Source organism: Arachis ipaensis, chromosome B3 (assembly GCF_059453495.1).
Source record: "Arachis ipaensis isolate K30076 ecotype BB chromosome B3, ASM5945349v1, whole genome shotgun sequence".
In the NCBI taxonomy this organism is placed as follows: domain Eukaryota; kingdom Viridiplantae; phylum Streptophyta; class Magnoliopsida; order Fabales; family Fabaceae; genus Arachis; species Arachis ipaensis.
The window spans coordinates 30,399,745-30,425,239 of NC_142438.1; the positions used below are offsets into that span (position 1 = coordinate 30,399,745).

The window sequence follows — 25,495 nt, forward strand, 5'->3', positions numbered from 1 at the left end:
AGAGAATAAAAAATTGTTAATTAAGATAAAAACAGAAAGTTCTACAAAAACAATTTATATTCACTTATAAATAAATAACTTAAAATAGTTATAAGAATAAACATTCAAATTAATTCCCAAAAATTTTTAGACCAAACACTTTAATTGTTAACAAATTTTTAATTTTTAAAAGTCTTCAAGAATTAATCTTTTTGAATAATTTGTTCTTTTTACCATTTTAAATGAGGATTAAAGCTTATTTAGGTATTATTAAATTGTTAGAAAAATATTTTTTTAATAAATTTTTTTTAATGTATTTGACAAAATTTTAGTGATAAAAATAAAAATATATTTTTTTAAAATTACAATTTATATTTTTGTTTAAAAGATTTTTAGCTTAAAAAAAAGAGATACTTTTAACATTATAAATAAATAAAAAAATATTTTTATATCGTCATATCTAAATATAATTATTAAATAAAAAGATGTTTTTACATTAAATATTTAAACATAAAATTATTTTTATTTTTTTAAAATTTTTTAAAAATTTATTTAAAAAAAATCTTTCTATAAAAAATCACTTAAATAAATCTTAATTTATTTTATACTGATTTTTTGAAATTTAATGGTCCTAAAGAAAAATTTATTAAATTAGTAGGAACTTATAAATTAATATGCATATTAAAAATTGATTAGTTATCGAATGTATCGATGTATCGGGTGGAAATAATTCTTGAGATGTCAAGAGAATAAATTTTTTGAGGATAAATTTGAGTGTTTACTATTTTCTCAATTTTTTTAATAATTAATGAAATAAGATGTGATCTAAAAAATTTATATCAAGAGATCACATTTACTTTTTCAATTTTTTTCAACAATCCCGTGTTTACTGTCTACTCCAGACTCTAGTTACAGCCATTAGAGGCACATACTCTCCACCTAATCCTACTTCACTCTCGCATTCAGGTTTCAGCCACCCCCGCCTTATCTCTCTCCCGCGGGTCTTCGGGCCAACCGTCACCCTCCTCACAGATCTTTTCTTCTTCCACACGCGTTCTGCTTCATTTCTCTGTGTCGTTCTACCATTCTTTTGCTATTGGTTCTATTAAGGTTTGGTTTTCTAGCTTTTTATTTTGTGATTTTCTTTCGTTAGGTGCTTAATTTCCAGTGTTTGGTTCATGTTAAACTGATTCATGAAAATAGTTACTGAATTTTCTTGCGCAATTTTCATGATTCATGATATTTGTGGTGTGGTGTGTTGCTAAGATATGGTTGTCAAATGCTCAAATTGTGCAGTCTATTTGTCGGTAAAATCTTTGGAAGAATGCAAGAACTATGGGAGGGAAAGGAGGGCCTTGTCACGGTTGCAATTAGTAATGTATTGATATTGTTGTCAATTTATTATTTAGGTATCTTCTGTTAAAGTGAATAAAGGTGTATGCTATTGTTTTGGTTTTATCTTAATTGTTGACTTTTTTATTATCCTTTTTAAAAAAGTTGAATGCTATATTATGTTATGTGTATACTGTTGGTGAAAATTAACTTTTTGATGGTGTTGAAAAATGGGTTTGCTGGTTCCTTTTAGTGTTCCTCATGTTCTTTGAGCACTCATTTTAATCATACAAGAAAAAACTATAACTAACTCAACCTCCACTTTTCTTGTCCCAAAGAAATAAAGAATATATTTCTGTCGTTGAATGTGATATCTACATTGTCACGTTATGTATAGATTAATTTGTATTTGAAGTTTGCCAGGACTAGGTGGGTTTGAAATTCAAATTTAAAGGCTAATGTGTGCATGTGACTAGTCTTGCTTGCTTCCCCTGTCTCCGTGCCTCCGCTCATGCTTCCTTATCTACTATAATTTTGATATTTACTTTTTGTTTAATGATAACCTTTCTAAATCTCAATTGAATTTCTGCTGCTTTTGTTAGGTGCCACTCAAGGACTCTTAACACTTGTCAAGCATTGAACCAGCAAGTGCTCTGCTATTAAGAAGAAAGAAGATTTCATTTTATCTTTTATTTTTCAATTGATGCTAGTGTCAGAGGAATGTCCATTATGCTTCCTCCCTTAACTCATATTTCTAACACGAATTCGCTGCTGCTCCTGAGCAATGTTGGTGATTGTGCTTGTGCAATTTGTCCCCGAGTAACACTTAAAGTACAACCTCAAGTGTCTGTGGTGAAGACTGAAGTCCCTAAATCAACATTATTTGTTTGTTCATCTCAAAGGGTTTTACCAGTTCAGGAGCTGCATATAATAAGTGCTGATGACAAAGAATCAGTGGGAGTTGAAGAATACAATCAGTCAAAAGTTAATATTGATTCGTTGGAATTGAGTTATGTGAACAACGGGAATGAGGCTGGTGGCCTTAGTGACTTTGTAGAACCTCAGAACAAAGAAATTCTTAAGGAGAGGATCAGAAGAATGAGAATAGGACTAGCCAACAAAGGAAGAGTACCTTGGAACAAAGGAAGGAAACACACTGCAGGTAGTTTGCATTTAAATGGACACTAATGTACCTTAGGCAGTCTTTGGTTTGCGAGACGAGACAGAAATACAAGGACACAAACTTCAAATTGTCTGTGTGTCTTGTTTGGAATGAAAAATATAGTGTGCCCCAATACTTCCAAAAAGTGGGGATACTGGAGCCTGAGCATTGGAACATACTAAGGGTGTGTTTGGTTTGTATTTTTATTTTCAGTACTTTTTGTTTTTAGAATTTTGTGAAACAAAAAAGAGAAAACACGAGGTGAAAATAGAAACGAAGATTTTGTTGTTTTCGTTGTTTCCTCTTTTTCCTTTGCAAAATTCTGAAAACAAAAAACACTGAAAATAGAAAGTGAAAACGGAAACCAAACATACTCTTAAAATTTCTTGTGTTGTCTTTCACTATCCCATGGTACTACCAAACAAAAGACAAAGGCACTTTTTTTTAATCTGTCTCTATTGTCTCTGTCTCTGTCTCGACACTATCCAAACACTACCTTATAGTTAGCTAATTTTGTATAACTGACGCCACACACAATGCAGAGACCCGTGAGCGAATCAGGATAAGAACGTTAGAGGCATTAAGGGATCCAAAGGTGAAGTCAAATATGAGCCCTTTAGTTTTGGGGGTTTTCATCCTTTTAGTATGTGTTGACAATATGACATGTTTTGTTATTGACTTATTGCAATGCTTTATATGTCAGTGATACTCTTTTGTTCTGAGCTCCTTCCACTATTTATCACAAGTATTCAATATGCAAGTGCTATTGTCTCACAAAAGTTTTGTGCTGATAGGTCATTCCTTTATATTGACTCACATAGTAATCCTAAGCCTCTTCTTCTTCTTCAAATTTTCAGATACGGAAGAAGATGGCTGAACATCCTCATTTTCATAGGTAATCATATTTTTCATGTTGTTTATCCGTACACCTCAAAAAAGAACTTTTTAATTTTATTTCATTGAAAATTCTAGCTTATAAGGATGAGTAGAAAAAGGTATGCCTTACCTAGTATTGTACTTTCGAGTTTCCAAAATTTTTTCAATATTTATAGAAAGAGGAATACTACTCTTTTCTTAATACAGATTACAGAAAAGTATGAGAAGTATCGACTGAAGAAAGTGACTGATTAAGGATTTCAGATTACTTTTGTTTTTTCAAGTTCCTAGTGAAAATAGTTATGGTGGAATGGCATATGCAGTGAGGTTGTGAAATTTGCATAATGTATTTTATTTGGCTTATCCCCTTAGGGACAAAAATACTGGAGGATAGCCTTTAGACTTTGTCTATCTTAGGATATGACATCCAGATTTCTAAGTTATTGCTACTTGTCAGGTTTAGTAAAATATAGGTAACAATATGCGACTATTCTAAATTTATATTATAATTCGAGTACATTTTTAATCTAATTGCTGTCTTCCTAGAATCTTGTTACTTCTATAACTACAGGTATAACTTCATTAACAGCCAACATAAGCTATGTTGAATCCTTATGATATGGATCACAGAAAGTTTATTTTTGTTGTTCTATACTACAAGGGTATCTCTGAAGACTTTCTAGAACAAAATTTTTTATCATTCTATCAGCCTCAAAGCACCATGAATGCTGAAAAACTGAAAAGTGAACTTTCGCAATCATTTGTAATAGTTTTCTACTAAATTTTGTGGCATTAATATGAAAATGAATGTAGTCAATGACAATGCATTCTCCAACCTTTGTCAACCTTCCTGCAGTGATCAAATCAAGGCAAAAATAAGTTATTCGCTGAGACGTGTTTGGCAAGAGCGTCTGAAGTCAAGGCGGTTGGGGGAGAATTTTTTGCTTTCATGGCAACAAGGCATAGCAAATGCTGCTAGGAAGGGAGCAAGTGATCAAGAAGAACTAGATTGGGATAGCTACAGTAAGATAGAACAACAATTGGAGGTCCTCCAACTTCTTCAGGCCAAGGAAAAGAAAAAGGGGAAAAAGTTGATGGCGATTGCTGCAGCAAGGAATTTCATTCAGTCATGGAGGGAATGCATAGCCACAGCAGCTAAGAAAGGAGGGAGTGGTGAACAAGAACTAGAATGGGGGAGCTATCAGAAGATAAAACAAGAAATGGTTCTCCTCTATAAGCTTCAATGTGCATCAGAAAAAGCAAGGGCAAAAGAGTTCGCAAGAGTAAAAGCAGAGAAAGCTGCACGGATAAAGGCAATAAGGAAGGCAATGCTTGCTGAAAAGAGGAAAGAACATCAGGAGAGGACAAAAGCGAAGGGGGATACGAAGATCCGGCAATCTAGAAAAGGAAAGCAAGACAATATTGATTCTGAAGTTACTAAAGAGTTCAAACTTGCCTGTAAATTAACGAAGGTACACCTTTATAGTGTTTCCCTATATTAGCTATTGTAAGTGCAAATGTTAAAGCAATTAAGGATAAGAGAACTACCTATTGATGTGGCAACCGAATGTAAATCTTAGCTAAACTTCGAATATCAGGAGATAAACATAGGAAATTTAATGGTTAAATCAGTAACTAATTGGTGGTTGTGTTAATTGGGGGAACAATTCATTTTTGTTATGATACTAATTACTAGAAACTTAAACGCTACCTGAACATTTATCTCAGAAATTAACTGTTGTGTTAAAGCACCCCTTTCAAGAGTGGTGCCACTAAGAAGTATCTATCTAAAATTAACATAACTGCTTACCATGACCTTGTTTCTAATATTCATTCTAATATTATAACATTACACCCATTTTTGTTATGTATCCTTTATTTCTCTAATCATGATTTTGTTTTTTTTTCTGTGCTGTTTTCAGATTCCTGTAAATAAGAATATCATCAGCAGTCAAGTATCTAGAGAAGGAGATGTTTTCAATTCAATTTTCCCAACTTACAATAAATTGGATATAGAGCTTATCAAGAGAGAAAAGTTGCAGAAAGGAGTATCACTTGCGGATCAGATCAAAGCTGCTAGGGACAGAAAAGCCGAACTACACTGATATGGAATCTACTGCATATTCTTGTTACTTATTTACTTGGAGATCTATCTATAAATCTGTTTCCATGTGTTGAAACAAATAGTTGATTAACCACTATTTGGTAGTGTTCTTTTTTTTTTTTTTTTTTTTGGGTTTGGGGAGAGAGGGTGTGAAGAAAACCAGTTCGGTTGGAAGGGAATGGAGTTGGTTTGGTTTAGTTTAAGCTCGGTTAGATTTTAACTAGGCTAGTTATTTTGGTTCCTTGTTTTCCTCTAGGTAATCTTTCTAATAGCTTCATGATTTTGGTTGTAGAGAGTTTCTTGGTGGTTTGGCCAAATTATTAAGGAAAGAGAAAGAAGAAACGGTTTAATGGCTAAACCGTGAAATCACCGTTTCAAACCATGTCGGTTAAACAACTGATATCTGAGATATTGGTAGCAGAGAGTATCTCAGCTCCAAAACACATTTAGAATACTTTACTAAAGCTAGATTATTCAAGAAAAGCCAGTAGTAAAGTTTTTATAGATGAATTTAGTCGAAATTCTTTGTTATTGGTACGGTTTTCAGCTTGTGACATGCTTTTATTTTTCACTGTACTTTCTTTTGTTTTCACTTATTTTATCTAAGTTCGCCTTATTATATTGTGGTGAGGTGATTCTTGGATGTTTGCAAATTTTGGATGTTTGCGAATTCTCATAACAGAATTTTAGAGAATTAATTATATAGAGAATTAGGGTGTTATATTCTACCTTCTTTACAAAAAGTTTCACTCTCGAAACTTTAGATATACCTAGAGGTTATAAAACCTCTAAGGAATCTATCTTAACTATCATTTTCACTAACCCAATTCTTAGGTTGATCCTAAAGGTATCCGTAGGTGATGGTGCTAGAGCTAACCTTCGCTGTCTGAGATTAGAAACCTTGCGAGCTCTCCTCTTGTGTCGTCTGTTGTCCATTTCCTCTCTTGTGGAGACAAGCTTATTTTAAATTCCTGTGGGCGGTCACTTAATAACTTGCTTGAGGACGTCCGTCACCTTAAGGTATTCTTTGGTCCACTAACACTTAAGTTTTCTACTTTTCTCCATATGCTTTGCCTCAGACGCCGTTTCTAACTTGTTTGCAAGAGCTCCAATTTCTTTGCGGGGCAAGTAGTCTGCGCATCTCGAACACCTTAATATCTTCTTGTTACTACAAGTGTTGTACTCCGATCTCCCAATGTTGGGTACTTGTCTCGTCATCTCTCCCTTGCATACTACCATTAGCTTCTTGTTCTTATTCTTCTTGTTGAAAGACAGAAAAACAGCTATGATGCACGGACACGGGACATGTCACGCGAATTTTAAAATCTTACAAGACACGGGAACACGCATATATATAAAATATAAAATATTTTTTAGATAAATCGTAATGATATTTTGATATTTTATTGATGTTAAAATATAAATTAATTTTTTAATTATTTTTAATGTCTTATTTTAATTAAATCAAATATTTAAAATATTTTTTGTTTTAATAAATAATAATATATACTATATCTAAATTTATTTCAAAAATATATATTAATAAGACTGGACACGCTGACACGTAATGGTATTTAGATGTGTCCAAGTGTGTCCGAAGAAGAATTTTTATTTTTTTTATTAAGACACGGTTTGACACAACAGACACGCGTGTCGGATGAGTGTCGGTGAGTATCGTGTCCGAAATGTGCCCGACACGAGAACACGACAACTCAGCGAAATGCATGTGCTTCATAAAAAAACAATAACAGAACAAAAATCGAAGAAATGAAATAAAACAATGTAGAATTTGTGCTTTTCTTAAAAAATTTTGTGTTTTTTTGTCATCTACAAAGTTGTGGGTTTTTTTTAAGAAGAAACCTTTTGTTATAAGAAATGGTGTCCCTAAAATTTAAAAAAAAAAAAAAAGAAAATAAAATGAATAGCCTGGAAATTTTCAATAACAAAAAAGTATAAATTTGTGAAGAACGTATAATAGTTATAAAGACAAAATAAAAAGCACATAAATTGTTAATTATAAACACATTTTTATCACATACAGAAATTTCGTTAAGAAAAAAAAGCAACTTTTATGTCTTTTATTCATGTGGTTTTATTCTAAAATTTACGTGTTTATTGCCAAGAGAAAAAATAGAATAGAAATAACAATTTTTGTGTTTTTATCTACAAATTTTGTATTTTTTAAATCTTTGTTATAAGAAATATTGTTCCTTTTAGAAAAATGAAAACATAAAAATATTAGCAATGGAAAATAAAGTATTTAAGTTGAATTAGAATAGTGATATAGTCAAAACAAAAACCACAGATTTTTCATCACAAAATAGAAAAAAATTGTGTATACAAGCACAGAATTTAAAAAAAAAATGAAAACACAAGAATTTTTGCTACCTAAACTAAATACCAAATTATGTTTTGATAAATACAAAGACCTAAAATTCTGTTTTCTTCCTGTGCTGCTCTTCTTAAATTTCTATGTTTATTGTCAACAAATTTATGTGTTTATTGCTAATGTGAAAAAAAATAACACAGGATTCTACGTTTTCACATGCAATTTTTTTTTTCGTTTTTTTAAAAATATGTTTTTTAAATATTTGTTATAAGAAATTGTCCATAAAATAAAAAAGCGAAAAAGAATTTCACTCACAAAAATCACAGAAATTTGTGAAGTATAACATTCTTAACTTCAAAATACAAAAAATTTATGAGTACACAAACATAGAAATTTCGTTAAAAAAAAAAAACTCAAATATATATATATATATATATATATATATAAACTATACACAAAATTATGTTTGAATAAATATAGAAACCTGATATTTCTGTATCTTCTTCTAAAATTTATATGCTTATCGGATAATTCATGTAGTTTTTGTTTTTTATGTGCTTTTTTCTTCTGTTTCTCATTTTTTTTACAAAATTTTAAAAAGTAGAAATATAAGAAGAGAAATGTTAAGAGATCATCCGAATTTATTATTTTTGACCATCATTTAGCAATTAACTCAATTTCTTTAATTTAATTTTTTTAATCTAATAATTTAACAACATATTTTATTTTATACTTTTAAACATTAATGACTAAGTAATAATAAAAAATAATAAATTCTGACATTCCTATTATTCAGCGTATAAGAAAAAGAAGACGACCGAAGAAAGCAAAGAAAAAGGAGAAGACATAAAAGTACATGGAACATGGTGTGTGAAGATTTTAAAAAAGAAACTGTTAAAAATACTTGATTAGATTTAATTATAAAATTAACTTGGTCAGAAAACATTTCTATAATTCTAATTATGTATTCCGGAGATACTGAAGCCAAAACTAAGTTAAATGAATCAATCAACATTTTAACTATGGGTATCATTTAAAAAAAAAATTATTATTTGATGGTTTGGCTAGTGAAAAATGAATAAATATGTACGTAATGAATTGAAAACCACAGAAATTTAAATATTCCGTCTAAGTTTTCTAATGCGTACTTAAAAATTTGATTACTTGATCAATTTGGTAATTTTAATTAACTATTTTCTTCATTGCAAAATAAATGCCACTTTTATGTTATATTTTGGATACATAAAAAAAAATCAATGTACTTATGCAAAAATAATCTATATCCAAATATATTGATTTATTATTTAAAGTGAGATATTTATTTTGAAATAGAGAGAGTAATTTAGCTTTTGAAAATAGATTCCAGATTGGATAAATTAATCTTTGAAAGGGATTTTTTATTTAGAAACTATTTTGTTCAAAAAAATAACACTGTAGGGGTATATTATATATAAATGTAATAGAGATCATATCCCCTTTAATATTACATTACACATCATAGCTTGCTCTTTGGAACACCAACTGGTGCATTTCTGGACCTCTTTTCCACTGCTCGGGAGACCTGCTTCACCGCCTCTTTTGGCAGATGCCGAGGCCGGCTCAGCCAAAGTCCTCCATCAGCTACAAGAGTGTGGCCGTTGACATATTTTCCTTCAAAGAATCACACAACTAGTGTTAAGTTTCAGAAGACAAAAATAGAGTTAAACCCCACTTTGGTTCTTGAGATTGGCAAGTTGTTCTAATTTAGTTCCTGACTTTCTAACTGTAACAATTTGGTCCCCCAGATTAAAAAAAGTGCACCAATGTAGTCTCTTGTATATTTTGCTCAACACCATTAGTGACGTGGCTCAAGCCTTTCCACGCTGGACATATTAAAACGATGTCGTATGCGCTTTGGCGCTAAAAAATGCACTAAACAGCATCGTTTAAGGGTTTGAACAATTTGTATTGTTCAAAAGGGAGGGATGTAATATTTTAGTTTTGTTCGAACTCTAAAACGATATTGTTTAGTGCCTTCTTTAGCGCCAAAGCGCATACGACGTCGTTTTAATACGTTCAGCATGGCAAGGCTTGAGTCACGTCACTAATAGCGTTGAGTTCCGGAGACGGAAAAAACACAAGGGACTACATTGGTGCATTTTTTTGAATTTGGAGGACCAAATTGTAGCAATTGAAAAGTCAGGGACTAAATTAGTGCAACACTTCAATCTCAGGGACAAAGTAGGTCTTATGCCAGAGTAACAAACTAACCATGCCCTCATTTCAATTATTCAAGAGAGTCTTCACAAGAGGTTTTAACAATAGCACAGAACTAACAAGCATGTGGGAAGGAACATTTATAATCAACCTTGCAAATAAAGATTTTAGCAAATTTTATTATGTGAAAATAATGTGCGTCTAAATCTGCTGAGCCATATATGCTTCATACATTAGAAATTAAAAATCTTCAGAAGATCAATAGTAATCAATATTGCATGGTTTTTCTGAGAGCGAGAAAATTAAAATACAATAAAATAAAATTCCAATAATTCTCTCTAGCATATGCCACAAATGTTTAATGCAAATTTAACTATTTAAAAGAAATGATGCATGCTTCCACTGCAGAAAGGTCATATCAAAGAACACAAGGGTCCTTTTGATGTGCAGTGAAGATTGCAATAAACACAGAAAGGAAAGAACATTAGTCATAACAGACTTCAATTCAACAGCAAGACAAAAGCAAGAAGGAAAGAACAATAGAAAGTTGCAATTACACCCAAATAGAGAAAGGAGAGACTAGGGGGGAGATCAGCACAGCAACAAAAAATCAGACAAGGGGAAAAAATCATTAAAAATCACCAAAATCTAGTAACATGGACTACATGAATGTATTATCTAGCAAAAGCACTACCACTCGAGACTATGTAACAAGACAAATCACTCTCCCATTAGGTTTGGATAAATGATTCTAATGATATTATTTTTCAGTCGCAAAACTGAAAGGGAATTTCAAAATGCTTAGTTAACCGGATCAAGCATTTTTAACATAAAATTGAGGATTTTGGAATTCTACCTAAACTTGAGGATTTTTTAAAATTTCTTGTCTAGCAACTATAATAATGCACTTTCCTCAACAATACAAAAAGCACCTCAAGATATTACTGCCATGGTTTCTTTCTGTTTGTCGATAGCAAGCTCATTGCTCAACAATGGAATGGTGGATGGTAAAGGAAACTATAAAGCAAAGGGAGGGATAACGTGGGAGATATCACATAAGTGGAATTGGAACTTGGGAGAGATCTGGCACCTCAGAGTGCCATTTGTATTTTACTGTTTACTTGCTAAATTCATTCTGGCAATTTTATTCCATCAAGTTAATTCCGGAGAGTTCATTTCTGTATTATGTTCTCCTAGTCTAATTCTTCTCCATGGATACAAAGCCTATATGAATTGCTATCAAAGCTCGTGATCATGGGATCCCCGTGCATATCAGATTTTATTATATAATCTAAGCATGGATTTTGTAAATGATGGTAATTCAACTCATGAACTCAAGCAACGAAATCCAATGGCACCTTAAATTCAGCAAAAGTACATTAAAAGCAAATACAAAACAATACTCTTGATGTTCATTTATAATGTAAGAAACATTTCATCAATCTATAAATCATGTAAACAAAATTCAAGCAATAAATTTTCACATCAAGTGAATAGATAAAGTTACAAACCTGCATCTGATACTAGGTAGATAGCAGCCATTGCAATATCCCATTTCTCCCCAATTTTAAACAGAGGCATGTATTCTCTGGCTTTGCTATTTATTTCTTCAGGGTCCAGTTTAAACATGCCAGGAGTGTCACCTATTGGTCCAGGTGCAACTCCATTGACCGTAATGTCATAGTCTGTGCCCCATTCTAATGCCAAGTTTCTTGTAATGGAGTCAACTGCAGCCTGTTGAATTGGTAAAATTTATATTTGGATGAACACAAGATGATTTTCAAATCTAGGCAATGTGTTATGAAGTACAAACCTTAGCTGCAGACACATGAATTTGATACCAAGAAGCTGTATAATGCAAGGTAGCACTAATGTTCAATATTGTTCCCCCACCAGAAGTGGTCCTTCCTTGCCCCCCTTTCTTGAGATATTTTAGTGCTTCATGACACATTGTGAATGTTCCAACAGAATCAATATCCAATACTGCAAAGAATAAAGAGAACTGATCACCACTTTCTTTGTGATGCAAATAATAATTAGAAAGATGCTGTAACTAGAAGGTGTTCCAAAGAAACCTTAACTCTGAACATAATTCTATCACAGCCACTTTGTTGGGTGGTGTCTTCAGTAGGAAATGAGGTTTTCGATATGCAAATCATGTTATTGCTTATTCAGTTTAAGAGAACTCATGAAGAAAGAAAGAGTCAACAACAGAGTTATGTTCTAGCTTACTGTACACATATTGCACTGACTGCATAATACTAGTTACTTCTTTTATTTCATCCTCTTGTTGCTAAGGTGATTGGTCCTGGATCAAAGTTTGGGAGGGTTAGAAAAACTCCTCTTTCTAAGTCCCTTCTAAGCTTTTTATCTTTATTCTTTACATAATGCTCCAATGTGCTAAATTTACTTTATTTCCTAATTTCTATTTTAATTTTCATTTTTAAAGAAACTTGAATGATATGGAAGTTAGTAAGAGCCTCTTTCCATATTTATTCCCTTAATAGTAAAAGAGTTTGATCTCTTGAATCTTTCGGGGGATCTCTTGTAAATCACACATTCCATAGTAGAGAAAAACTTATGTGGAAATCCACAGCTTCCCAAAAAAGATCAAATTTGACTAGGCACACATCCTTAACAGGATTGACACAAGTGACATGCTACAAAAGCACAAGCCTCTAATTTATCTCCAAACATGTTTGATTCCAGTTTGAAATCAATTTCTCATCCCTTTTATCATTGTTTTCCACCATTTTCTTTTGGAATAAGCCTTTTGATACTTTTGCAGATACCCGGATTTGCCCCACAGACCTACATCAGTTTCTGCTACTAATTTCAAAGAATTTGGGACTCAAAAACAAGGGAAACCATAGTGGCAATACTAAAATTTTCCAACTTTGTTGTTCTCGGCTAAAACTGAATGGTGTAATCTTCAACGGGACTTCTTCCCGTTTAGAAAACATTTTAAGATAGGTTAGGCCTTCTCAGCATTTCCTGTTTTGTTTCTTTGGTACATATGTAGATAGATTAACATACCACATTACATCTTCACAGGCCCTACCTCTCTCAAACTTTTCTTTGTGTTTAATTACTATGCATCACCACTGGGGTAAAAAAGTTTTCCATTAACATTCAATGAAGTTCAATCAAATAGGCAAAGAGCATTCTTTTTGAGATAGTTGGTGCAGAAGATAACCCCGATCAGATGTCACTAGAACTCTTTCACACTTATAGAACATAGAAATTAATTTTTTTAATTTTCCCCTCCTCATCATCCATCTTCAATGAAAAACATCCTGGCAATTTAGTCTTCAAACAATCCAGCCCCTCCAGTGAAGTGTAATAAATTTAGTTGCATTAAATTTTGTCACTAACATTTTCATTTTGGGTCAAAATTACCACTGGACATTAACTTCGTCTAAAACGATAGGGACAAAATTAAAAGCGTCAAGGTAGCATTGATACAAATCGGAAAAAATTAAATGAAATTAAACAGGTATTGAAAAAACACATACTTTGTCCTGTAATAAATCATGTACAAAATACACTACCAGTTCGAAATCCATTCGGAGAGAGATCCTCTGCCGCAACATGAAAGTTTCCAGCTGCTGCATTTACAAGAATGTCAATCTTTCCGAAATGCTTGTAAGTCGATTCCACTACTCTTGCCGCATCCTCCTGCTTCCTCACATCTCCCGCAAAGCCAACAGCCTAAAACAAACACAAATTTCAACAAAATTCCACTCTTTTCTTTCTCTCTTACTGCTCCACTAAAATTAGACGAGGAATGAATAATCCTCCCTCCTTTTCTAATCGATTGCAGCCTCACACTTATTAGTACAACGGAATATGAACGTACCTAAGCGCAATTTATGTCCAGATACATTGATTTAACCACAAATCATTTGAAAGGTTGGAGGAAGTAAAAAAGGAAGAGTAGTTACGGGGATGCCAAGTGATTGGAGAACGGAAACAGCAGAATCGAGGACTTGTTTGCGGCGACCCATGAGGGCGACGGAGGCACCATGTTTGCCGAATTGGGTGGAAATCTCGAAGCCGATTCCGGAAGCTCCTCCTGTGATAAGAGCTACCTTCCCTTTCAGTATGTTTTCCTTGAACGGCGATTCCATCGTCTCACTCTCTCCACCAAAAAGTCAAATACTATCTCGTGCTTGTGTGCGGTTCTCTCTGTCTCTCGGGCACTAAAATTTTACGACAGCTAAATCGCACGGCGCACAGTAACCAAGTGGAACGCATTCATGTATGGTGTTAACTGTTAACAACTATGTGCTATATAATCCGGAAATTCCAACCTAAAAACAAAGTTAAATTAATCCAGATTCCCATTTTTTTAAAATCATATTTTATGAAACAACATTTTCAAGCTAATTTTTTAGGAAAATTATGGGTCAGTAATTTTGTTAAATTCTGATTAGTATATAACCAGCAAAAAAAAGTGAGTTATTGGATGAAATCTCACATCAATCTCACACCATTAAAATCATCGTTGATGACTATTTGATAGTTACAAATTACAAAAATTTTTAGTCCCTAGCATTACTCTTTTTTTTATATTGGACTATTAAGCTGGATTTACCTTAATATTATTATTTTAATATAATGTTCTGAAAATCGAATTCGGATCGGTCGGTCGGACCGATTTAATTGCGAACCGACAATATTAACGGTTCAGTTAGACATATAAAACCGTCATTTAAAAACTGATGAAAAACTGATGAATCGGATGGTCGGATCGAACCGGAACCCGCCTGGTTCACACACAAACGGAAGCTCCTTCGTTTCTTTGTTCTTTCTCCCTTTCCCCCTTTCTTTCTTTTCTTTCATTCAGAAAGAAATCACACAACCCCAGCCAAAAAACCCTAGCATTGTAAGCCTACACCACCGCCGCAAGGAGTGGCATACTGCCGCGTCCGTCGCACTCAAAGTTCGCCATCCGTCCGTCTATCTAGCTTCCCTCGTGCTCCAAGTCTTCAACCCCTGTTTGCTGTCACCGATCGCGGCTGCTTCCTCGACCTCGGCGTCCGTCGTCTTTGTCTGCTCAGCCGCGCTTCCGTGGCCGTTTGTTTGCCGTTCACGTTCGCGTCTTCGTTCATCTGTCGTGTTCGTTCGCGTTCTTCGCCGTTCACGTTCGCTCGGCGTTCACCGTTCGCGTTCACCGTTCGCGTTCACTAGCTGTTCACCGTTCGAGTTCGCGTTCGTCTGGAAGCCACGTTGCTCTGCTTCAAACTCTGCGACCAACCCGCGCGCTCCACCCAGCCGTCGAACTGCTCTCTTTTGTCGCCGCCGTGAGTTCCCTAAACCCGCCACCAGACAATACACTCACACAACACCAATATTCTGCTTCAAACGCTGCAACTTCTGATTTCTATTACAATTAGTAATTATTTGATTTGGTAGTGGTTTGGATTTTTTCATAGACTGAATTAAAGTTACAAACTTACAATAGTTATGTTCTCTTCTCTATCACGTTGAAATTAAGCTTTGAATTCTCTTATTTCGTTTTAATTTTACCGCTCTCACCGTGTTTGATGAAATGCTTTAACCATATTTCTGGTTGGTTTTATAATTTCTAGCTTTTAGAAACTTAGTAAGTTGATTGCATGTGAAATTAGAATAATTGGATCATAGTAATTAGGAAATTTTAACTGCACAAATAGCATCTTTGCAGAAAACATATTAGCATGATTATTCCACTTGCATTAGTGTTCTTCTGGTAAATTTTAACTGTTATTGTGAACTTGTTAATTTGCTAATTGTTCTTGTGTTGTTGTTCGGTTACTTTTATTTATTTTTTTTTTTTGTTGTGATTTTTTGTTCTTGAACTTGTTAAGTTGATAATTTGCTAAATTGTTGGGCTGATGTTGTTTTAATTTGCCAAATTGTTAGGTTGCTGCGACTTTAATTTGTTGGATTTTCTATTTAGGTCTTATTCTTGTTTATTTGCTAAATTGTTGTTGTGTATTTATTGTTTATTTGCTGGATATTGGTGATCATTGTCTTTGAGATTATTTACTATGCAGGTTTAGTGTCATCACTGTTTTGGAATGTTTTATAATATACTAATGTTTGTTGCTGTTTTGTAATTGCTAGTTGCAGGTTTAGTATGATTATTGGTTAATGTTTTGTAATGTTTGATGTTGAATGCTGATTGTTGAGTTCAGATATGGTTGTTTATTTTGACTTGGGTAAAGAGACTTATGGTCATTTTTTCCTGTCTTATACCGATTCAGATGATTATTTTCAGAGGATGAGCACTTATTTATGTATCTTGAGAAACTGTCTTTCTGTGTGTTATGAGCATTTGGTGAAGCCTGTATTGTACCTATTCAAAGCTTAGTTTTACCAAATGGTCTTTAAAGCAACTCATCCAAAATGCTACTATACAAACCCAAGTCTATTGTCTCTTAAAGCCTGTATGCACCTTCATTTGGTGAAGCCTTTCTAGCACTAGTCCACTACCAACTTTGTTATTAATAATGTTATCAAATTTATTTATCCGAGTATGATGTTTATTTTTCAGTTGGATTTATGATAATTCATTTGATATTCTTCCTATTCTTGTCAGATATTTCTTTTAACATTTTGTGGACTGATGAGGAATTGTACTTGCTTGGTATCATGCTTTCATCTTGCAATTTTGCATTTAATATAAAAAAAGGAAAATCCTAAAAGAGTAATTCACCACTCCATTGGAAAAACTTCATACTACCCTATACCCTCAACTTAATACTTGCATATTTATAATTTATTTATTATTCTATTTTAAAACGGGTTTTTCGGTTGAACCACCGTTGAACTAGTTGGACCAATGAACCATTAAACCAGTGACTAAAGCAGTTTGATGATCGGTCCAGTTTTCAGAACCTTGGTGAAAAGAAGATAATGATAGCGTTAGGATTCGAGGGTTCAGCCAACAAAATCGGAGTCGGTGTTGTCACACTTGACGGCACCATCCTCTCCAATCCACGCCACACATACATAACCCCTCCCGGTCAAGGCTTTCTCCCAAGAGAAACCGCTCAGCACCACCTTCACCACGTTCTTCCACTCGTCAGATCCGCTTTGGAAACCGCCAACGTCACTCCCGATGACATCGACTGCATCTGCTACACCAAGGGACCTGGAATGGGTGCTCCCCTTCAGGTCTCTGCTGTCGTCGTTCGCGTCCTCTCTCAGCTTTGGAAGAAGCCCATTATTGCTGTCAACCACTGTGTCGCTCATATTGAGATGGGTAGGGTTGTCACCGGTGCCGTTGACCCTGTTGTGCTTTATGTTAGTGGCGGTAACACTCAGGTCATTGCATACAGTGAGGGTCGTTACAGAATCTTTGGTGAGACCATTGATATTGCTGTTGGTAACTGCTTGGATCGCTTCGCTAGGGTTTTGACGCTTTCCAATGATCCCAGTCCTGGTTACAACATTGAGCAGGTTTTTTATGAATTCATTGTTGGCAATTTTCCTTAATCATTTTGTTTGTTGAAAGTAGCAATTTTTACTTAAAGGTTTATGTAAACATGGAAATTTTAGGAATCAATTAGTCACACATTTAAGAACTTTAATGTAGCAATCTTTGATCCAGATAAGTATACAATATGCATAGAGGAGTACAAATGTAGTGTTATAATTGTGCTTAACTGGATTGTGATCTCATGGTTTAGAATTTAGCGTTTAGGGTTTAGTGTTTAGTGTTCTCATGGTTCAATCTATTCAACTTGTTTTATATGGTTTTCTTGCCTTTCAGCTTGCTAAGAAAGGAGAGAAATTTATTGACATTCCTTATGTTGTCAAAGGGATGGATGTATCTTTTAGTGGAATACTTAGTTACATCGAAGCGACTGCAGTTGAAAAGCTGAAGAATAACGAGTGCACACCTGCAGACTTGTGCTACTCTCTGCAGGTATATTTGTTTGCTGCTCCTTTTCTCTTTGGTAAGCTGTTATCTTTATAAAATTATGAATTTGCGAGTTTCGATTTCTAAGAATGTTAAACATTGTAGGAGACTCTGTTTGCTATGCTCGTGGAGATAACAGAGCGGGCTATGGCTCATTGTGACTCGAAAGATGTCCTTATAGTTGGTGGTGTGGGCTGCAACGAGCGTTTGCAGGAGATGATGAGAACAATGTGCTCTGAACGGGGTGGGAGGCTGTTTGCCACCGATGACAGATATTGCATTGACAATGGTGCAATGATAGCTTATACTGGTCTCCTTGAGTTTGCTTATGGTGCGTCGACACCACTAGAGGACTCTACATTCACCCAGCGGTTCCGAACAGATGAAGTGAAAGCAATCTGGCGAGAAGCAAACTCTACCAAATTGAATGGTCTTGCAGAGAAAAGCATTTGATTTGTTATTCTTCAGGTATTGTCTTATCATTCTGTGCTCAACTAAGCATCTGGGTGTAAAGCATAAACTGTATGGTTTCATCTAGTCCATAGTTGAGTTCAGGTGGAAAACGTTAGTACACGAATGAATGATGAGTTAATTTGTTGAGTCCTGCAACACTTCCTTCTCTTGAATTGTTGCATAATAATAAGATAAAAATGATTTAAACTACGTTAGTGTTAAACCAATGGGTATAATATTGGCAATTACGACTGAATTTAGTGAAACTAATGAGATCGAACTGTAGCTTGCTTTTTATATCTGTCTTGTTACTTTTTTGTTTTCTGCTAAAGAAACTCCGAAAAACTAATAATAGAGTTGAAATATATTTTTCCTTCTGTGATTGCAGGTCTGAGTCTGATTGCCTTCAAGCTCAAGTTTATACATTAGGACCTTGTATTTTATTAGGATGGTAAATTATATATGAAACTCCTCATTTTTATTTAATATTCTGTTATCAGTGGAGAGTGGTGCAGTGATGGCACTGATCCAAGATGTAGGAGATGGTTCATTACCAATGTCAATTGGGGCATCACTTTAGACAGTATTGGTTATAGTTTTTTCATATTACATATTGTCTAAGGTAGTCAACTTAGGTTATGTATTGAGTTAGTAGTTTAAGGTTGTATCTTTTTTTTGTTTTCGACAGGAGTTTAAGGTTGTACTAGCTGAGGACCCGTGCAGTTGCACGGAATCATACATTTATCATATTTAAAAGTATGTTTAATCTATCCTAATATTTTTACTTTGTGATAGTAGTAAATTCTATTCAATTATATTTATAAATTTTTAATTGTTATTTTTTTTTATATTCTTTTCAAAGTATGAAACATCATTTTTACAATGACATTAATCATTCTAATAATAGCAAAAAATACTTTTTGAAGTTAAAATCTTATACATTAGAACTTCGTTCCGGAAAGTGAAAATATTATAAATATAATATATATTGAAATTACAATAAAATCTTAAAAAAAATCAAAAAATAAATCTATACGAAATATAAATTATAAAATTAAAACTCTTAAATCCTAAACTCAAATATTAAATAAAAAAATTAGGTGAGGATGTTGTAAACAAATAATATATACTAATATTTATTTGAACTTCAACAATTAAAACTTATTAAATTCCAAATATATATCGAACATATTAAATTGTTAACCCTCACAGGTGAATGTAAAATCTGTACTATCATTACTTTAAACTTTATCAATAAGTCTATGTCTTTTTAACTAAATTATAAACTCTCATTCCTAAATCTTGAACCAAAAAATCTTGATAATCTAATTAATTAATAATATTATAAACATAATATGTACAAATCTACAGCTTAAATCATAAATTTTAAACTTTAAATATAATAATAATTTACACCTTAGATCATAAATTTTAAACCCTAAATCTCAACTAATAACGTGATTAATCAAGAATATTATAAATTATAAATATAATAAGAACTAATATTACATTAAATTTCAGAGAATTTTTTTTTTAAATATCAAGTATATAACATAAATACTAATTTATAAATCGTCACTCCTAAATATTAAAATTTTTATAAGCAAATTAATCAAGAATGTTATAAATAGAATATATATTAGTACTATTTCAGATTTCAACAATAAAAAAAGGTTTTATAGAAAACAAATTTGTAAACACTAAAAATTAAACTCTGAATCATAAACTTAAGAACTTTAACAAAGAATTTATCAAGAATATTATATATATAGATTATATACCGTGGATTATTATGTCTTCAATAAACGGGTTATCAGCCCAACATGCATTTTCAAAATCTACAATCTTGCATCTTATATCAATTTCATCAATATTTTTAGTAGACTTCTCTGTACAAGTAATCTAAACCAGTCAAAATACATTTGCACATTTTCGAACTTTATTCAATGGAAGGCATTTGTAGCGATTGTTTTTTATCAATAGTAGCAAGCTATCAGCCTATCACCAAGAAACTTGAGGACCATGCAAATATGCTGCCCAATGTGTTTAAAGTGGTCAATTAATTGGATAACAAACTTTGAATTTGAAAGATTCTTAGCGATCTATAAAAGAACATCAGTCTAACAAAATCCTGCCTGAACAAACTCGGCTACACTTTTTTGGATCAATATATGATTACCAAAACAAAATGAAAATAAATCAGAACAAAATCACTTAGGAATGATATAAAAATAAAAAGTACTGATTAACCAAAATAATTGAAAAGTAATTAGAATTGTTTATGAAATAATAAAAAATGAAGGCGCATAGTTCGTATATTATTACACAGTACCACCAAATTAATCATGAATATTGTTCTCCTTTTTTCTTCTTTCTTTCCCTGCAAAACTCGCATATGGACCCAAACAAAGGGGTACAAAGGATTATACAAACATATCTCATAGCATTAAAAAATTCTAGAATCACAGAGGATCAACATGATACAGAACGAAGTCTTAATGTTGCAATTATATGAATCTTTTAAATGAGATTAATTCTATTATAACATAATATATGTCAAACAAAAATGTCTATAATAAAGAGTAGTATTAGCCCCATAAAATATATGGAGCAAAAGATATCGCATTGAAGAATATTACGCAACAACTCAAAGCATTAGATAAAAAATCAAAATCAACTTATAGTTAATCATAGTGAACATAAAAGAAAGAAAATTTCAAAAAGCATATAAAGATATTGTTAACTTCTAACTTTGCACCTAGATATTGTTACCTTCTAACTCCTTCGTTGATCATATGATATCACAATTGAAGTGAAGATTCACTCTGAAAAATATAGATGATGTGATGGAATATACTTTGTAGGATATTTAAACTCTTGCACCACAAATGTTTATAAAAATGTCACATAAAAAACATAGAAGATAACTTTGGACATATATAGGTCTTTAAAATTAAAGATAATCATTAACAGTATATTTAGTTTTTTTTAAATATAAATGTATCTTTCAAACAGATCAACTTCATGTAATAGCAATCGGATTAAGGATGAAAGCATTAGGAATTTTTCAGAGTTAGAATATTCACATAACTAAATAACTTCAAATGTTATAATCGCTCGTTTCAAAATGTATTTGAAATGTTGTAGTCACACTTTCATATAGAGCAACTCTGCTTAACATAATTTTAGGGAATAAATACACATATTTTTTCTTCAATAAATGTCTCAAGAAATTTTTGACTGAGCACAAATAAATTAACCTAAACACACACCTTTTGCATGAAACTACTCCAAACATTCAAACCTAACCCTTAATACCTAAAATCTGCAATTACATGTTTTTGTTAAAACTTAAAAATTGCTTCAAGAAAAAAAAAGTAATTTCCCTAAAAGTGGTTCTAAAAGCTTATGATAATAAGTTATTTTGAATACATCACAAACTATCTAATTTTGCCCAATTTTTACATTAAAAAAAAAAACTCTTATTTTCTATTTAAAAAAATTAAAACTCTCTTTCTAAATACAAAAAATACAATGCACATAGAAGGAAATAAATAAAGAAGATTTACCACTGGAAACGGTATTATTTTAAACCATAGTCTATTATGCATACTAAATTACTAATAGTATTATTATATGGACTAAAATTAATAATGTTAACACTCTAATGATAATGTAATTCGAAAAGAGAAAAAAAATACAAGATTATAGTTCAAAAATCAAAAGACAAATGAGTCAGCCACAAGCTACCTAAGTACATTACACCTATTTTTTTCGACTCTCGTGCAGAAATTGACTCACCTACTCTATTTGACTAAAATTTCTTGCTATTTTATCAATCAATCAATCACTCACTTCCTTTATAAAGAAAAGTACCAATATCAAAATTCATAAACACTTCTAAAATCAACAAATGACAACCAATATCAACATTCAGTGATTTAGATAGGCATTAGAAAGGCTCTTTTTTTTCGATATGATTTCCAAGTGTGAGTAACCCTGCGTTATGGAGATTGTGAGTGATTTACAGGACTGTGACGGCGTAAAGTTGGAGTTTGGTGGGGGATGAAATCGGACCGTCCGATTTACTGCTGTGGAAAAGGAAAACAAATCGAACAGTCCGATTTGTTTGTTGGCTGGGTTTGCATATGTAATCGGATGGACCGATTTGATGCTGGCCTAATTTATTTGAATCTAATGGAACACAAATCGGTCCCAGGGATTTGTGGATCAAAAAATTTTTTTAATCCGGTGGCACTGTAATCGGACCCACTGATTTGTTTCCGGAAGAAAATCGGATGCAATGTAATCGGAGGAAGCGATTTCTGATGCGTGGAAAATTGTGAGCGTTGAGCACCCGGTCGGACCGTCCGATTTGGTGAGTCATGCGTACATAAACCAAGATTGTACCCAGAACCCCCATTTCTTCTTCTTCTTCAGTCTGTGAGTCTCTGCATTTAGGTGATGTTCTTCCTCTTCCCTCATCCTTCTTTATTTCTGTAGATTAGATTTTATTGAGACTGAAAGTGTTTAAAGTAGTATAGTATTATGGATGATAGAGTTGTATTAAAAATTTATTGTTATGAACAGATTTTATTAGAAACATATGAGGGAGTTCAATTTATATGTGAAAATCCATTAGATGTTGTTATTCCATTTATGTTGTCACTGGATGAATTGAAAGGTGTGATTTGTGAGAAGATACACTAAAAAAGATGTAGAAGAATATCGTGTATTTTGTACAGGTATCCTTTACCTGTGTTTGATGGGTTCGTTCATTTTCAGACTAAATACGTGACAGATGAAGCGAGTATGCAGGAAATATTTTCAATGTATATGGAGAATCGCCACCGAATATCGTGTATCGAGTTGTATATTGAGTTTGAGCAATCTCAAGCGGACCGAAATATTGAATTGGAAGATTATGATAGTGACAGCGAGGAGGATTTTGAAAGTAACTATGAGATCGTTGGTCCAGGCAAAGACGAAGATGGAGCTGATGGCACCATGAACCCAGATGTGGCAGAGGTTGCTAATGCACTAGCAAACTCGGTGCCGTTTCAAGAGCCTTCTTTCATGCGGTCGTTGGACTTGGAAGCGATGAATGCATCGGAATTTCCGCAGTATATGAATGCAGGTATGTCGTTTATGACCATACCATTTGATTACTTTATTAATTAATAGTTCTTTATTGTGAGTTATATTTACTAGTTCTTATGTAGATAGAATAGTGAATGTAAAGACTATTATAATGATATATTTTGCAGTGTGATTGTGGCAGAGCTTCCTGTTGTGGCCGATGGTGAATTTACAGTGGGATGGAATTCAGTTCAAGGGAGGAAGTAATCAAGGCAATGAAAGACTATACCATCCGTAGAGGCGTAGACTATCGGGTTTATGAATTGGAACCGACGACATTCTATGCTAAATGTACACAATATGGTAAAGGTTTTGATTGGCTGATCAGGGTTACAAAAATGCAGAAGAAGTACTGCTAGGAGATAAGGAGGTACAATGGTACTCACACTTGTACCAGGTTGACAATTTCTCAAGATCATTCGAAACTGGATTCCAAGACAGTTGCAGAAGCAATTAAGCCGTTGGTAGAGGTTGACCCATCTTTGAAGGTGAAATCAGTCATTGTGGAAGTCCAGTCAAAATTTAACTACACCATCAGCTATCGAAAAGCTTGGTTAGCAAAGCAGAAGGCGGTTGAGTCAATTTTCGGAGGTTGGGAGGCATCGTATGAAGCTTTGCCCATATGGTTTGAGGCCATGTGTCACAAGGAGCCATCAGCAGTGGCTCACTTTGAAACAATGCCTGTGTACCAGGGGATGAATTGGTTCCTGATATCCGTGTACTACATAGAGTCTTCTGGAGTTATTACCCTTGTATTAGGGCCTTCAGACATTGCAAGCCAGTAGTGCAGGTGGACGAGACTCATTTGTATGGTAAATACAAGGGTTGTTTGTTGGTCGCAGTCTCACAAGATAGTAATAACAACATCGTGCCTGTTGCATTTGCCATAGTGGAGGGGGAGACTTCTGATGTATGGTACTTTTTTCTACGTAACCTGCGTCAACATGTGGTGACACGTGATGGTGTCGGTCTTATCTCTGATTGACACGATTCTATCAGGTCAGCTATTAATCGGAGTAATGGGACTTGGTCTCCTCCTAGAGCTTTCCATATGTTCTGTATCCGGCATATTGAGTCGAACTTCTTAAGGAAGTTCAAGGCACCTTACTTGCAGAAGCTCATATTCAATATCGGTAAGTTTAAATACAAGCTCTACTCCACTGTTTACTAAGTAAATACGGCTCGATAAAATGTGATTCATTGGTGAATGTTTTTTATTGTACTAGTTTTTAATGACATACATGTCCTTCTTGCATTTCATCTAACAACCTCCTGTAGTGGGGAAGGGAATGATATCGGTAAGCATAGTTTTCACGATCCCAGCTACGCCACCTGCCATAAGACAATCTCGTAAGTAACTTATTTTTGTCAAAAATAAAATGCAATTTCTAGTGCTGCTGTCAATTCATACATCATTTCATTTTACCTGTTTGCAATTGGAAACAATCGAGGGTTGCCAGGTATCGGCGCAAGAAATGGTAGCCGAATCCAGGCCCAAGTAAGCAAAAGTGTCAAAGGACCGTCCATCTCCTTGCAGTCGACACGAGTTGCCCTACACAATGATCTATACAGGTGTGCGAGGCATGCCGAACCCCAACTAAACTGTATAATCCCCGCGAAGTTACGGAGCAAATGCAGAAATTTCCAGAGCATCGCTGCACCCGACTTATCTCCAAACAAAATAGTCTCAAACAACAACATTGTGTGACACTTTACATACATCTGAATGTGAATATCATCAGTCAACACTATGCGATCTTTCAAACCCCTAAACCACGTCAACTTTATAAAGCTACCTCTACAGTCTGCCTTCCTCGGTGCAACTCTAAACTGGTGCAAGCACTCGGCCTCCATCACCTCAAAACAACTCATGGTTGGTCTTGTAACCGGAAGACCATTTGTCGGCAGACCGCGAATCATTGCCACATCCTCCAACGTCACCGCACACTCACCAACCGAAAAATGAAACGTGTGAGTTTTAGGCCGCCATCTCTCAATCAGAGCATTAATCAT

General features: G+C 33.7%; 5 protein-coding genes across 7 annotated transcripts; 3 read left to right on the forward strand and 2 right to left on the reverse strand.

Moving 5' to 3' along the window:
• Positions 1 to 834: 834 nt before the first annotated feature.
• On the forward strand, positions 835 to 5,832 carry LOC107630071 (histone-lysine N-methyltransferase, H3 lysine-79 specific-like protein). 3 transcript variants are annotated; one of them, XM_088509559.1, is made up of 7 exons: positions 856 to 1,089; positions 1,276 to 1,388; positions 1,914 to 2,473; positions 3,016 to 3,068; positions 3,331 to 3,368; positions 4,206 to 4,821; positions 5,272 to 5,832. In XM_088509559.1, exons 3-7 carry the CDS (start codon positions 2,032 to 2,034, stop codon positions 5,452 to 5,454), a joined length of 1,332 nt encoding a protein of 443 aa, XP_088365685.1. In that variant the 5' UTR covers positions 856 to 1,089; positions 1,276 to 1,388; positions 1,914 to 2,031; the 3' UTR covers positions 5,455 to 5,832. The 3 variants fall into 3 exon arrangements, with proteins under 3 accessions (XP_088365684.1, XP_088365685.1, XP_088365683.1); XM_088509557.1 differs by having other exon boundaries at positions 886 to 1,089; positions 1,276 to 1,357; XM_088509558.1 differs by lacking the exon at positions 1,276 to 1,388 and having other exon boundaries at positions 835 to 1,089.
• Positions 5,833 to 9,158: 3,326 nt separating this feature from the next.
• SDRB (short-chain dehydrogenase-reductase B) lies at positions 9,159 to 14,363 on the reverse strand. The gene is made up of 5 exons (XM_016333096.3): positions 13,923 to 14,363; positions 13,530 to 13,689; positions 11,792 to 11,961; positions 11,490 to 11,712; positions 9,159 to 9,432 (listed from the first exon to the last, which is right to left on the reverse strand). Exons 1-5 carry the CDS (start codon positions 14,106 to 14,108, stop codon positions 9,278 to 9,280), a joined length of 894 nt encoding a protein of 297 aa, XP_016188582.1. The 5' UTR covers positions 14,109 to 14,363; the 3' UTR covers positions 9,159 to 9,277.
• Positions 14,364 to 14,784: 421 nt separating this feature from the next.
• On the forward strand, positions 14,785 to 19,127 carry LOC107630069 (uncharacterized). Its single transcript, XM_016333095.3, has 5 exons — positions 14,785 to 15,284; positions 16,854 to 17,427; positions 17,741 to 17,896; positions 17,996 to 18,358; positions 18,732 to 19,127. The coding sequence occupies exons 2-4, from the start codon at positions 16,882 to 16,884 to the stop codon at positions 18,341 to 18,343; spliced, it is 1,050 nt and encodes a 349-aa protein (XP_016188581.2). The 5' UTR covers positions 14,785 to 15,284; positions 16,854 to 16,881; the 3' UTR covers positions 18,344 to 18,358; positions 18,732 to 19,127.
• Positions 19,128 to 23,697: 4,570 nt separating this feature from the next.
• On the forward strand, positions 23,698 to 24,836 carry LOC148570180 (uncharacterized). Its single transcript, XM_088506881.1, has 5 exons — positions 23,698 to 23,831; positions 23,880 to 24,185; positions 24,242 to 24,397; positions 24,482 to 24,615; positions 24,709 to 24,836. Exons 1-5 carry the CDS (start codon positions 23,698 to 23,700, stop codon positions 24,834 to 24,836), a joined length of 858 nt encoding a protein of 285 aa, XP_088363007.1.
• Positions 24,837 to 24,904: 68 nt separating this feature from the next.
• On the reverse strand, positions 24,905 to 25,495 carry LOC148570181 (serine/threonine-protein phosphatase 7 long form homolog). Its single transcript, XM_088506882.1, has one exon. The coding sequence runs from the start codon at positions 25,493 to 25,495 to the stop codon at positions 24,905 to 24,907; it is 591 nt and encodes a 196-aa protein (XP_088363008.1).